At 42.6% G+C, this 14,010-nt stretch overlaps 2 protein-coding genes across 3 annotated transcripts; one reads left to right on the forward strand and one right to left on the reverse strand.

The window, feature by feature from the left end:
* Window positions 1–292: 292 nt before the first annotated feature.
* Window positions 293–4,149, forward strand: dhrs7 (dehydrogenase/reductase (SDR family) member 7). The gene is made up of 7 exons (XM_041061024.1): window positions 293–487; window positions 993–1,145; window positions 1,420–1,526; window positions 1,682–1,921; window positions 2,220–2,342; window positions 2,464–2,679; window positions 3,732–4,149. The coding sequence occupies exons 1-7, from the start codon at window positions 358–360 to the stop codon at window positions 3,771–3,773; spliced, it is 1,011 nt and encodes a 336-aa protein (XP_040916958.1). The 5' UTR covers window positions 293–357; the 3' UTR covers window positions 3,774–4,149.
* A 36-nt stretch (window positions 4,150–4,185) lies between these two features.
* Window positions 4,186–13,158, reverse strand: pcnx4 (pecanex 4). 2 transcript variants are annotated; one of them, XM_041061022.1, is made up of 11 exons: window positions 13,020–13,158; window positions 11,357–12,131; window positions 11,059–11,238; window positions 10,056–10,591; window positions 9,833–9,933; window positions 9,443–9,565; window positions 8,430–8,790; window positions 6,840–6,943; window positions 5,651–6,756; window positions 5,347–5,533; window positions 4,186–5,158 (listed from the first exon to the last, which is right to left on the reverse strand). In XM_041061022.1, exons 2-11 carry the CDS (start codon window positions 12,052–12,054, stop codon window positions 4,907–4,909), a joined length of 3,648 nt encoding a protein of 1,215 aa, XP_040916956.1. In that variant the 5' UTR covers window positions 12,055–12,131; window positions 13,020–13,158; the 3' UTR covers window positions 4,186–4,906. The 2 variants fall into 2 exon arrangements, with proteins under 2 accessions (XP_040916956.1, XP_040916957.1); XM_041061023.1 differs by having other exon boundaries at window positions 11,357–12,127; window positions 13,020–13,148.
* Between the last annotated feature and the right edge of the window lie 852 nt (window positions 13,159–14,010).

Genomic DNA, 14,010 nt, shown 5'->3' on the forward strand with positions numbered 1-14,010 from the left:
ATTGCGAAAGTGTACATTTACCACAGAGGGGAAAAAAGGGCAGTGTCTGCAAGAGGGCAGGAAGAAGAAACACTGTTGCTTATAAAATGAAAAACAAGAAGATAGATAGATAGATAATAAATATAGAATCATTATTAGCTGATCAGAGATGAAGTAAAAATGGCGGTACTGCCTTCACTAAATTAATGTTAATTCATCTCCATCTTCTGCGAGTGCTGTTATTTTTTAATTTCCGAAGCTGCCTAGTGTCGAGCTTTAATTTTGAAAATATAAAGACGGAAGTGACGCTGCATCCGTTTGCTGTAGTCATTTTGGTTGTCTTATTTACTTAAATCATATGTGTCGTGTAGCTCACAAATGGACTGTTGCATTGTGTCTGCATTGTGGTGCTTTGTGCCACTTTATGTACTCTTTCACGTTTTGTGTTTCATTTTCGCGGATGCAGACTTCACTCTGTTGTGGGCAAGTGTGATAGGACACAGGCCAGGTGAGTTCGTTAAACCTGTGCTTGTGTCTATTATTCTGTCCCGTTTTTCTTATCCATAAAAAAAGGAACGTTTCCGTCAAAGTCAAGTAGACTACAGCTATTTGAATGCACTGATATTCACATCAGTGCATTCAAATAGCAATTCATAGTGAATTCATATCAATGCAGCAAATACATAACACTGTTCATTGTATTTCATGATCACATGTCCTGTATTTAAAATCTTGATCTCCAAAGTAGCTGGGACATAAATGTGTTGGAGTAAAAACAGAGATATCATTCTTTTAAATGTGGTGGAATATTAAGTATAACACACACAAAAAAATAAAATCGTATTCAAGTATAGTAAATGTACTTAGTTACTTTCCAAGACATCCATTTTCCATTGTGTTTATGTGTCTCAGTAAGCTGTAACAGAGTAACAGTGAGCCAGTGTAATAATGTACAATACAAATGTTGTTTGTCTCTATATGAAACGCTGACAATTGTGATTTGTGTTACCCAGAGACCAAGCTGAAAGGACTGGTAGTGTGGGTCACTGGAGCCTCCAGTGGTATTGGAGAGGAGCTGGCCTACCAGCTCGCGAAGTGTGGGTCACGTCTCATCCTGTCTGCTCGACGTGAGGATGAGCTAAACAGGGTGAAACATCGCTGCTTAGGTGAGAGAACTATTAATTAGGCAAGTTACTGCAGGATCTGACTTACAGAAACCACTTAGAAATTCACAAATACTTCAGCTCTTTAGCAATACCAAGGTATAACAAAGTAAGAATATTAATAAATTGTTTTTTTACTTGCAGTTAGACGCAGTTCATTCACAAACAAACAATAAACTGTATAATGGTTTTGGTAGCTCACCTGAATTTGTTTCATTTTCATTCAGTCTTACTCAGTATTGACCAGCTTAACTTATTTCCTGACTTATTCTTTAAGATTACTCCGACCTGCAGAATGAAGATATTCTTGTTCTTCCACTTGATTTGTTGGAGAGGACATCGCATGAGGAAAAAACAAGAGCCGCAGTCCAATACTTTGGACATGTAAGGCCACTGCAATTGCACTTGTATAGCAGAATCCATTTTCATCATTAGCTTCATTAATTTCTGTTCATTCATTCTAAGGTAAAAGAAATTATAATTCAAATCATGCTGTTCTCCTTGCCTCTGCTTCTGTCCACTTCTTTGTTCCTTTTCAGATTGATATCCTAATTAACAATGGCGGCCGAAGCCAGCGCTCTCTATTCTTGGAGACCAGTATTGATGTGTACCAGGCCTTGATGGAACTCAATTTCCTGGGTACGGTCTCCATCACCAAGCAGGTGCTGCCTCACATGACGCAGCGAGGAACTGGGAGCATTGTGACTGTCAGCAGCGTGGTTGGTCTCGCTGGGGCGCCCCTGGCAACAGGATACTCTGCCAGCAAACATGCTCTTCAGGTGAAGGGAGTACAGAAAGCAGATGATGGCTTTCTGGTTTTTATATTTTTTATGTCTATTATTTTTAATTTAATTTACTTAATGTCAGCTTGTGTAGAGAGTGCAGTTACTGTATTCTATGTTTATGTTTGGGGGTTTTTTTTTGGTTTGGCTTTACTTGTGTTTCAGAGCAGCAGGTCTGGTTCATCTGAACCTACTTTACTTTGTAGTACTTAAGTATATAAAATAAACACCTTTAAAGGTGATGACCTTTCTGGACGAAGGTACATTCTGTTGATAGTTACTTTATTGTCCACAGGGTTTCTTTAATTCCCTTCGAACTGAGCTGACCGACTATCCAAACATACTCATCAGCACAGTGTGTCCAGGGCCTGTGCAGTCACAGATTGTACACAATGCCTTCACACATGAGCTGAACAAGGTACTGCTTTTAACATAAAACATAAATATCCTGTATTTTACCTCTATTTTACATGTGTGCTGTGAAATGACAGTAGCTATTTCAGTAGTTTCAATAACCTTTTTTTCTTCCATTACCTAAGCCTGTGGCCACAGCTGGTAACCAGGAACACAAGATGCCAACAAGTCGCTGTGCACGTTTAATGCTGGTGGGAATTGCCAACGGTGTCAAGGAAATGTGGATCGCTCAGCAGCCCTTCCTCCTGTTCTACTACGCCTGGCAGTACACTCCCACATTTGCCTGGTTTATCACGAACCTGTTGGGCCGGAAAAGGGTGCAGAATTTCAAAGCTGGTTTGGTGGGTATATAATGATGTCTTTTTGAGACAACTACATGTACAAAGTTAATATGGTGCAAATACAATTTAAACATAGGTTCATTGTCAGAATGGCCTGCCTGGTACCCCCCCCTCCAAATATCTTTGTTTCATTTTTACCAAATACCTCATAATATGGTATTTTCTCATTTAACTATTGGCAAGAAAGCAAATAAGTGTATTTCCCAAACTGTCAAACTAGGACGGAGCTATGCTCTGCTGAGGCCACTGAACTCTGCATACTTAAAAGAATCGTAAATTTGTCCTTAACAGCTGCAGCAACACAGGAGAGATGGAGCCACATGCTCACACAGTCCTAGGAAGAGATTTAATCAACCAAAACAACTCAAAACCCATCAGAAAGTGCTCACGTGACAGGAGCAGTTTGTTGCTTCTTTAAGCTCAGCCTTGCTGTAGCTTTCTGTAAGGTTGACCTTGCTACATTTGAGCCAGGACCGGGGGATTCTCACTGTGTGAATGGAGTAAAAGTACTCAAATAAAGCAGAACGTGGTAGACACAAAGCATTGCCAGGGGGCCTCAGCTGTTGCTGACCTTGCTTGAGTCTAATAAGAAGACAGTGGCCAGGGTATGACAGTGAGCATGACTACTTCCCCCCGGTGCCGACTGACTGACTGACCAGTGTGTCTGGTGGCCTCTACTGGACAGTGACAGCTGAGGGCCATGCAGAAAGGTCATGTTCCAAATGGCCAGACATCAGAGAATCACATGTTTATGCTTCAGTAGGATCTGTGATTTATCCTTTTGAGATGAAAATTTAAAAAACTGCCATCTGGAGTCGATGTAATTTAACGAAGTCTAAACAAGATTCCGAAACAGTGAAGTCACTGCAGTTAAAGAAATGTCAGTGTTATAACCATGACCACCATGCAGTTACTCCAGATATAGAAATCTCACCAGGGCACACTACAGAGACAGTTTTCATGCTTGAATAAAAATGAAAAAAAAAAATTGGTTTCATTTACAGTAATCAAAACACCAAAACACTGCTAACAGTTAGCTTTTTCTTTTGCAGGATGCAGACTCTGCATACTTCACCAAGCCGAAGACCTCCTGAAAGTCCCCTTCTGAAGAGGAAATGTGTTTATTGCATTCCCAGTGTTTGACCTGGATAGTGAGAGATGGGTTTTTTCCTTCATTTAGAAGGAAAACGTTTAAGGACACAACTGCTTCAAAAGCTTTGAGCTCTCTTCCCAAGGCATGGCAGCGTCTGACAAACGTGTACATTTTTACTCTAATATGCCTTCATCTCAAATGTAAATCCTATAATTTACTGTGTTTTTGTGACAACAATCTTCAGATTATGTGAACTTGAACTTCTGGCACAGAACCTTGGTAAATTTATCACATAAGGGCTAATGACTACATGTAAGAACAATGAAGCACTTGCACTAACCTTTTGAATGGCTATTAAAATTCTGTTTTATGTCCTGGGAAGTTTCTCTTTTGTGAAACATAAACAAAACTGCTTCTGCCAAGCTATTTTATTATAAGTATATATAGTTACACATATAAAAATCAACAATATGTACAAGAGACTATGAACATATTCATTCTAAATTGTAAACAAGTGAACTGTAAACAAAACAATAGCACTAAACACCTTACACATACAGCAAGACATACCCAAGGCACATCCTTGATATCTTTACTAAAACATTAAAATTATTGTCCCTTTTTTTTGTGGACGTGGAGGGGAAATCACCTGAAAAGTACAATAAAACCAGAGGTATTCAGCAGGTGTCTCCTACAGGGGAGGTGGGCAAATGTATTCACTTCTTTTAAAGCACAATCATTAATAAACAGACCCCAAAACGTATGTGCTTCTGTGGGAACATATTGGTGGTCAACTCTCGCAAGACACATGTTCAAAGAGAATTTTTCTTTTTCAATGTGCTGTTCCAGGAAGTAGTCCACATTGCCAGTTAAAATCTTAAAACAAGATTTTGCAACCTGCACAAGAGTACAGTCATGATGCCACTGCTTCTTCCTCTGTGGTGCAGGAAATGAAGCACCCAAAAAACAAGTCAACCTAATATTGAAAAACAATGTAGGCTCCCATACAGACATCACTCTTCTTTTGCTATAGTATCCACCTAATTTCCTAATAACCATTCACTTTGGAAATACACGTTTTCCTGTGGGAGTACTGACTGAGACGCACCCTCGTCTGTCTTCAGAGTATGTTCTTTAGAGGCAGGGGAAGTGAAGGGGGGCCGAGGAGTAAATGGGGTATCCTAAAGGGGGATCGGCTGCCTGAACAGTTAAGTTTCTTAGCATGAAGGGGTGAGCCTGGATGCTGTAACGCTCTTCGTCATCATTAGTAGCATACAGGAGCTCCCAGGAAAGATTTGCCCACTGGCCTCGTACCCCCTCTCCATTCAGACGGCCTACCTGCACCAGCTGCTCCTGCAGGGACAGCACTCGCCCTGTGTAGGTACCCTGTGGACAAGCACAGGCAGTCATGTCACTGAGATAGGCTCCAAATTGCAATTTTAAATAACCTCTGAATAATAGTATACATATAATAGTATAATAGCATAATCTGTAGGTAAGGTTATCTCAGAAGATAAACTTTTATATTTTGTAGCTTTGACAGAATGTGAACAAGGACTAGTGTATGTAATTACCATAGCGAGGTCATGTCCTAGAGAAAATAGGAAGGGTTTCTCCTGAAGGACACTGTCATGCCAGCCTTTCTCTGTCATCAGGCCAATGTACCAGTCCCTTTCGTATTCCTCCAAGGTGCTGAACAATTCCTCAGGGGACTCCATGGGCCCTAGGCTTGCTTGATCAAACAGCAGCTTGAAACTGAACCTGAAAGCAAACAAAACCATAGAGGTAGAATTCAGCGGAACTGGAGATTTTTTCTGGCATAAATAAGTTCTAGTGATCAGAAATACCAAAACTTGGAAACTAACTGTAAAATTTTACCTGAAAGCCCGAAGAGCGAGCTGGTAAAGTTCTTTACTTGAGGAGAGCCAGTCGAGTCCTTCTGTCCATGGTACATCTCCACAATAAAGTCTGTAGACGTAACTGGGACTGGTGAAGGCAGACTCTGCCCCCAGTGAGATGAGACATGAAAGTGCGACCTGAGTGTGCAGTTCTTTCAAAGCTTCATCCTCCTTCAGGGCTTTGGTCATGTCCTCTGAGGTCTCGCCCTGCACAGTGGGCCCAAAGCGCCCTAAAGTAAACCGAAACCAGTCCTCGGGAAACAAAGGCCTGAGCTGCAGCAGGCGGGATGGTAGCAAAGGTGCTGTCCTCCACCCTGTCGGTAGGTTGAATACCTCTGACTGAGGACAGCTGAAGTTCAGCTGAGGGATAGACCCAGGACTTTCTCTGAAGACCTCTGTGTTTCGGCCTTTATCTACAGCCGGCATTCCGATGCCCAGTCCCAGAGGCTGCAGAGGCTGCAAAGCAGACAGAGCCATGTTTTCAAAGAGACTGTCCATCTCCACAGAGCCCGGCAGAGAGGCCCCTGTCTGCAGTGTTGTGTGTCCAGGCTGGGCCTCTGCAGTCACTAATGCCACTGTCCGCCGGGCTGGCTGAGGCCCAAATAAGTCATCCTCATCTGACCAATCACCAAAAGAAGTCAAGCTGGAGCTGTCCTGTCTAAACCTGAGAGATGACACATTGGATTCCACCATAACAGCATCCGGTGGCTGGTTGCAGGTCGTTTGAGCCAACTGGGAAGACTGGGACTTCCTGCCTCCTACCCCTGGCCCTTCTTCGCTGCTCCATAGAAATCCTTTATGCTTCTGAACGCAGTATCGAAGAAGCAACCAGACCAGCGCTTTAAGAAAGTCATCCTGAAGTTTTCTCAAGTTATCATGAGAGTCAATGATGCCAGAGAGCACATTTCGAGCGTCAGAGTAGACTCGAACTGCAAGGGCAGCACAAGGGGTGAGGGCGTTCCCCCAGTGCAGGTTGAAGCCCTGGGTGAAGCCGAGCCGCTCGGGGCGCTCAAAAGCAGCCTCGAACACCTCATCCACCCTCCGTGCCTCCACTGTGTGGCAAGATGTCTCCTGCAGCTCCAGACCCTGTGACAAACCACACGGCATCATGTCATCTTGTTGTAAAAGCCTGCAGTTACACTTAATAGACAAACGGAAAGATATAGTACCTTAATGTTGACTGTACAGTACCCATATCCTCTTTCCAGGATCATTATCCAAACCATACGGTCCTGAAAGCGGCCGAGAAAATGAGAGCCTGGGGCTAAAGAACCTACAGAGGGGGGGAATAATCATTCATCCATGCATCTGACATGTTAGAGATGTGATTTGTAAATTGAGGGCAATGAATAAGGGAACACACAATATATACATCATGCAACACGCAGGGAGCCTTGGCGCACATCCCTTTCATTTTGCATCAGTTGTGCGTCCCTCTGCTGACTATGTGGATAACATGGCCACTGGATGAGCTCCAGGGAGACGCATACCATCACAGAAGTACAAGAAGGTCATGATACTGTTTTAACTGGCTGACTGCACAGAAATCTAAATATTAAATATCTTCCTGGCCTTAGCTTTCCATTAGTCTCTAAAAATGCACTCCTTGTATACAATGTGGGCTTTTCATTTTTGGAGGCAGAGGACAGTGGACAGACGTTTATTTCAACACAGATGAGCAGCGGTGGCAAGGTGACGGAGGCTTTTGTTTTAAGTTGACTAGCACTTGCTTGGCTCAAGGATAACGTCAAGTCCCATATCGACATCTCAGATTAGACCCAGCTGCTACCTCATGATGGGAAGTGACACGCTGGGCAGACTCTTTTACTGCTCAATGCTCCCCAGCCCCCGGTGTGAGGAAAGCAAAAGAACAACAGCCATCGTTAAACCTTGAGTATCAACTTAACAAGTGCTTATTCTGAATTATACATCGCAGCTACAGTACTCCGAGTGCACAAAAAATAGAAAGAGTAAGACTGAGTGATGACATCACCTCAGCGGTTGTATTCAGTTTTGAATAATCATAATTATTCTCTACTCTCACTGTTTTTTCTCGTGCCCCCTCCCGATCGAGCGCAGAACAAAATCCTAGCAGCAGCTCTGTTTGGCCTAAGAGTATTACGTGGTTAATGGTGTGGAAATATTTGGATGTAATGAATACAGATCAGAGCTTTGTTTTTTTTTTTTTTGGGTCACTTCACAGGAAGCTCAACTGGATCATGCGAGGTCGCATTACTGCCAGCAACTCCAAAGAGCTGCTCACAACAACATTCCTCTTACTATTGAATCATATGAGGTGATGCTTCAATGCTCTTTGATCTCCATACAGTCTCTACTTGACCCATGGCAAAGTTCAGTCACTGCAATCATAGTACAAGTCAAAACACACTGTAGTTAAACAAAAAAAAAAAAAAAGAATAAGCTGGTGTGTTTAAAAAAATAAAGTTAATAATATCAGTTTTAATTTTCTGAAACCTTTTCTGATTCAGCCGATTGATGAGATAATTAACTAAAATGATGGGTTCCAAATATCTTGATCACAAATGAATAATTTTAGTTATTTAGTGACAATATCAAACAAGTTATTAATTGATTCAAACAAAAAAATTAATCTGATCAGAATATACTCTCATTGAACACTCTAATAGAATGTTATCTAATATATATTTTACAATTTACAGATCTTAAAATAGTAAACATTGTTTTCTTCTAACATTTAAGAAAGATTAAGAAAATGAAGACAAGCATGCACAACTAACCCAGTGACCCTCTTGCAAAGGCTGTCCTCAGAGCTGAGGCCAGACTTCCGCTCATCTGCTGGTAGAAGATGGAGTCCGTGCAGGGACAGGCGGTACCCACAGGCCCTGGCCAACTGCGCTGAGGCCTGGGGAACCCTACCAGGAAGATAGGCAGGGTGAAGAGGGGCAGCAGAGGGGCAGAGAGCAGGGCAGAGAGGGTCACCACCGCCAGCAGCAGCGGGCACAGAGAGGCATTCAGAGCCAAGAGAGTTCCAGCCGACTGACGGCGCTGCTTCTTCTCTGTCCAAGATGTCACCAACACAGTCAGGGTGAACTTTAGCTTGGCCAGGAACTGGGTCAGTCTGTCAATCAGGAGCCCCACCTGGATCAGAAACACACAGGAAAACATGACGAGCACGATCCACTGAACCACCACCAGGTCTCATCAGCTGGCGCCTGTGTGATTTACAGCATGTTTGATTTGTGTATTTCATTAACTTTTTCATTGTACTCTGTGTATTTTTTACTTACGCTTATACTATGCTTATATTATTTGGTTACCCGAATTAACTACAACCTCAGTAATAAACATAGTTGAATTAACACCTCTCTTGACAGTGTCAACAAAATGTGAACATAAACTCTGTTGTACTGAATTACATTAAATTGTACAGATGTACCTAATAAAACATCTAGACTGTATTTTATTTTTACACTATGACTCTATACTTACTTGTAAAAATGTTGCAATATGTTGGAAAAATAGGGAAAGATGGTATCTGTACCCATGATGATATCCCATATTTAAGTTTTGACAAAAGGGCCTCATTATTGTATAAACGTTGCACACAAAAATTGTTTCGGTTAATAAATGATGTATCCCATGCACTGTCACAGATCAATGTGCTTTTCACAGGCTTAGTGTAAAGAGTTGTGAGAAGTGTAAGCACTGTTTAGATCAGATATAAGCCTGTGCAAATATGATATAACGCAAAAGGTAGAAGCAATGAGCGACAAATTAATTCTGATCTCACCAGAAGAAGCTGAACTCCAGTTCCAAGGTTGTCCCACCCTGGCAGCTTTTTACTTCCAGCTGCAAGCCGCACCAAGACCACCACCACCATTTGGAGCAGAGCATCCTCTGAGCTCTGCCACACCTGCACACAGCAACCACTATGTTGAGCATGACACTCAAAACTTAATCATAGTTTAAAAAAAATGTGAATAGAACAAAAGGACAGGTTTTTAATGGTCATACTTTTTGGTTTTCTTTTAATCAAAGACCTGTTATTTGTGGTGGTGCCACCTACTTTAAACCTACTTTAAAAAGAATGTCTTTATTTTTGTGAATACATACAGTATACTCTGTATGTTATGTTCACATTAATACCTGAGACACTGAGCAAGAGTGAGTGTGTACATACCACTCTAAAGGCTCGTGTGAATCCCACACTGAGGGAAGCCCTGTGGAGCAGCTGAAGAGATTTGTCCATAGACAGGAAAGCAATCATTGCAAATGGAGACACTATGAAGTGAAACACACAGTAGGTACTGGTGAGCACTGAGCACTGGTGCATCCACACCTGAGAAAGATGTTAAGATTGGACTGGATCATCAGACTTAAATTACACATCATAACAAGCTCACCAAGATAAAGAAGGACTCTTCTGATTGCTGCAGCAATGTACAATCCTCTGTTCCTCTGCTTGAAAGCCTGTACACTGGACATCCCTTTAGGATACAGGGGATTGAGGAACACCCCTCCAAATACATAGGCCCCCTGGATCTCTCTGAGAACCCAGCAGAGGCAAAAGAGTATGAGGAGTAGGTAGCTGACAGGAGCCTGGGGTCCCGTTACCAAGCTCTGGGACTGAGCTGAACTGAGGAAGTGATGCAACAGCCCTGCCTCTGCCATAGCCACCAGTAGCAGGCTCAAATATAGTAGCAGCTCCCTGCAGCCTAGATTCCAGCCAAAGGAACTGGGAGGAGGAGGTGGCGACCCCCCTCTGCGAAATCCACAGTCCCCGAAGGCCCTGGGACCTCTGCAGAGTGTGCAGACCTGGCTGAGGTCCAGGCTCAGCAGAAATCCCATAGAGATGGAGAAGAGAACCACACCCAGTGTTGACGGGATGAAGTAATTACACACAGCTACGCCGGTAGATATGCTAAACATCAACAGTAGCCTGTGGGACAGCACACACACACAGAGAAAGTCAGAAGTGATGATACACTGTATACTGTCACACTTGTCATTTCAGTGGGACTGTTACAGTCTGATCAAGGCTGGTTTCTCACATAACATGAGCAGGATATGAATAGATAAAAATCATCATTTGGTTAAACTGATGGTGTAAAACACTGAAGCTGGTGCAAAACAGATTAATATAGATATGCTGTAACACAAAGGAGGTGTGCAGTTATTTTAGAAACATTTTAGACATAACAAAATACTATGTGTGAAATCACACTCCAAAATATAAGGTGAAATAATGACCACAAATACAATACTATCTAGTACTACAGCTGTTGTAGTATGACAATTTTAAGAAACAATGAAATGGGAACATTTAAAAGTGCTTTTTTAGGCTCCTATATCAATTAAATTTGTCAATACCAGTGGAAACCTGTTAATAATAGTTACAGTATGTACCTGAGGTTGCTAGACATGGGTGAGCCTCCTAAACCAAACACAAGAGCCTGCTCCATGCCCCAGAGGAGGAGGGCATCCAGGGGAGGCAGTATACCCAGCGCCCACAGCAGAGGTAGGAAGAGGAAAAGCACATGGAGAACCTGGCTGGCCAGTTGGAGCTCAGGTACAGGGCCCGAGAACCTAAACCACAAAAAAATAGAGAGATTTGTTATGGCGGCAAGCATTGTAAAAATTGTACAAGCAATATTCTATAAGAGGACTTGTCAGTAAATCAGACAACTGTGTTGCTTTTGCTCACCTATCAGCCAAGTCCACAGCAATGAAAATAAAAATGTAGAGGGGTCGGGTGAGTGGGGTGATCTCATAAGTGTCCTGTGCCTGGAAAGTAGCCGTCTCTGTGGCCGTATTTACAATGAGAGAATACTCAGCTATACACAGTGTGACCCAACTCAGGACAAAGACTACGAGGGATACACCAATGCTGCCGTAGAGAGCTGTCAGTTTGCCAAGGAACACATACCATGTTCCAAAGCCACAAAGCACCCCAGCTAGAACTGCATGCAACACCACATTCAGCCCAAACCTCTTCCCAGGGGCAATGAACCGAACTGTCTCTGGGCTGACACAGTGGGTGAATTCCACTTCCTCTTCATCAGCCAGTATGTTGGGCGCACCAAGTCTCTCCACTGTGCCACTTCTCCGAGCAGCATACAACGCCAGGGCCTGGACACCCACTGCAGCCCCTAACATAAGCATACCAGAGAGCACTGCGGCATGGAGCTCCTGAAGCAGCTGCAGCTGGCAGAGCAGAGTACCAATACCCCCAAAAAGCCATGGTGTCAAGAACAAGACTGCCTGATTAACATAGACATATGGTGGGGCACAGTAGCCCAACTTGAAGCGTGGACCGCCCAACACTGTCTGGGGGAAGCGCTTCCAGAAGAACTCCTGCTTGTACTCATTAAGAAGGGGCACATCTGGCCCCATTCTGACCATTCCCAAAGGGGTGGAAGGTCATCTCCACGCAGATGAACGAGGGTTTCCATTCATCGTCCCAGACACAATGAAGCTGTCTGCAAAGAAGCACATCTACAGTTAAGCAACAGAGGAATGATTATTATAAAACACAGCAGAGGCGCACTAATACTTGACACTTGTGGCTTTTGTACGAAGGCACACTGCTGACCCAGTCTATAGCTCTCATGTACTCACATTACACACCCAGGAATTATATCAAAGGTAACTACTACACGTTTAGTATACTGTCCCGTTTTACTGCCTTTATTTGGATAAATATATTTCTGTTTTATAGGGAAAATGTCACTTCTTACAGCTGTAACACCATAAATAGAATCACCTTATAGCCACGTATTTACAACTAGACAGACAGGTCTGAAAAATCTAACCCCCTTTTGCACCTATAATCTCTTAATCAGTCATTGGTGTGAAAACACTGGATGCTGGCCGCGTTAAAAGATAAAGAGACATCGTTATTAGAGCATCCTTGAAACTCTCAGTGAGTGAACCGGTATGTGAAGACCGCTAATATAGATACAACAAGACTCCGTTAAATAGGGGGCAGTTTTAATAACAAAGGCGCCACGAATCACCCTCGGCTTTTGAGATAATAGCACAAAAAGAGACACAAGACAGGAGCAACAGCTATTGAGTTGCTATGAAAACACAACACAGAAGCAGCAGCGTGTGGGTGCGCCAACCTGTTTAAGCTAGCTGCCGGACATTTCGAGTCCCACTTCATACAACCAAATCAGGTAATTAGCGAAAACTAAATCGTTTTCTGGACTGAGACTGTTCTTGTCTCTTTACCTTAGCTAGCTCTATTATTGTTAGCTAGCAATGTCAGCAAGTCTTTCCAGCTTGACTATCCGTTAGCTTGCTATTACTAAGAGGCAAATAACATGTTGGCAACCTTCAGTGTCAGTGGTGTGAGATAAACTTACCGTTAACAGCAGAATAGCCAACTACAGCTAGGCTTAGTGTAATATTTGACGATATAGGTAGTATTGTGTGGAAATAGGCGGAAATCGCCAGTACTAACATTAGCTCTAGCTAGCCGTTTGAAAGCCAAGCAACATCGGCATGATACACAGACGGATTGTAACCAATAGGAGTGGAGACGAGAGGAAAGCGAGTCCTCTGATTGGCCTGTGCAGTTTAAACCCCGCCTCACACATCTCAACCCCGCCCCTTCAACACCTACACGCACACACGTTATTAATGATACGAAAAGGGAGTAACACAAATCCATGTTAGTTGTGTCTTTTTGGCGAAGGGGTACTGCTGAACACTGCTGTGTTGCACAAGTACTCACAAAGCACCAATTTAGAAAGGACAGAAAACTATGAAAAAGCTAGTTGAGTTTATTACCATAAAACTACATTGAACACCCTTGAACATAAACGATGATTAACCGTAATTATATTTATATTTACGTTCAAGATCAAGCACTGTTGTGAGCGCTGTATAAACCAGGACACCACAGAGTGTGACTGTCAGTTTTTTTGCGAGTGGGAATCACATTTAACTGTGCCCACCTTATTTAGCTGTACTGTGTGAAAAACCACATTAGTACAGTCACTTGAAAAATACAAATAGCCCACCTTAATAAATAAACGATTTTATGATTCCGGCGTTATTTCCAAAGAACAATGAAAAGACCATTTCTTATTGCAATTATAATTACGTTAAATGATACCTCCCAAGGGGTTGTTTACCCTTCTTTTCCTAAATCGTTTTTCTACTTGGCACTTGCCAGTATCTTTAAATCCTGAATCTAATGCACTTAGTTGACCCCAAAAACTGACATAGGATTATGAATATTAATATTACATTCTAAATCCTTGTTATGTTCTTAATACAAAAAGAGCAAATCCTACAAGTATTATTTCAGTATAATGAAAGTGATTGTGGTCAAGTGTCTGGCTCTCCAAA

The sequence above is a fragment of the Toxotes jaculatrix genome, chromosome 17 (genome assembly GCF_017976425.1).
Source record: "Toxotes jaculatrix isolate fToxJac2 chromosome 17, fToxJac2.pri, whole genome shotgun sequence".
Classification (NCBI taxonomy): domain Eukaryota; kingdom Metazoa; phylum Chordata; class Actinopteri; family Toxotidae; genus Toxotes; species Toxotes jaculatrix.

Coding starts and splice junctions, on each gene's coding strand:
- dhrs7 (XM_041061024.1), top strand. CDS start 358: ATGGACTGTTGCATTGTGTCTGCATTGTGGTGCTTTGTGCCACTTTAT. Junction 1,922..2,219: donor CCAGCAAACATGCTCTTCAG/GTGAAGGGAGTA, acceptor TATTGTCCACAG/GGTTTCTTTAATTCCCTTCG. Junction 2,680..3,731: donor AGAATTTCAAAGCTGGTTTG/GTGGGTATATAA, acceptor TTTCTTTTGCAG/GATGCAGACTCTGCATACTT.
- pcnx4 (XM_041061022.1), bottom strand. CDS start 12,054: ATGGTCAGAATGGGGCCAGATGTGCCCCTTCTTAATGAGTACAAGCAG. Junction 11,239..11,356: donor GCTGTGGACTTGGCTGATAG/GTGAGCAAAAGC, acceptor TTTGTGGTTTAG/GTTCTCGGGCCCTGTACCTG. Junction 9,566..9,832: donor TCACACGAGCCTTTAGAGTG/GTATGTACACAC, acceptor TGCTGTGTGCAG/GTGTGGCAGAGCTCAGAGGA.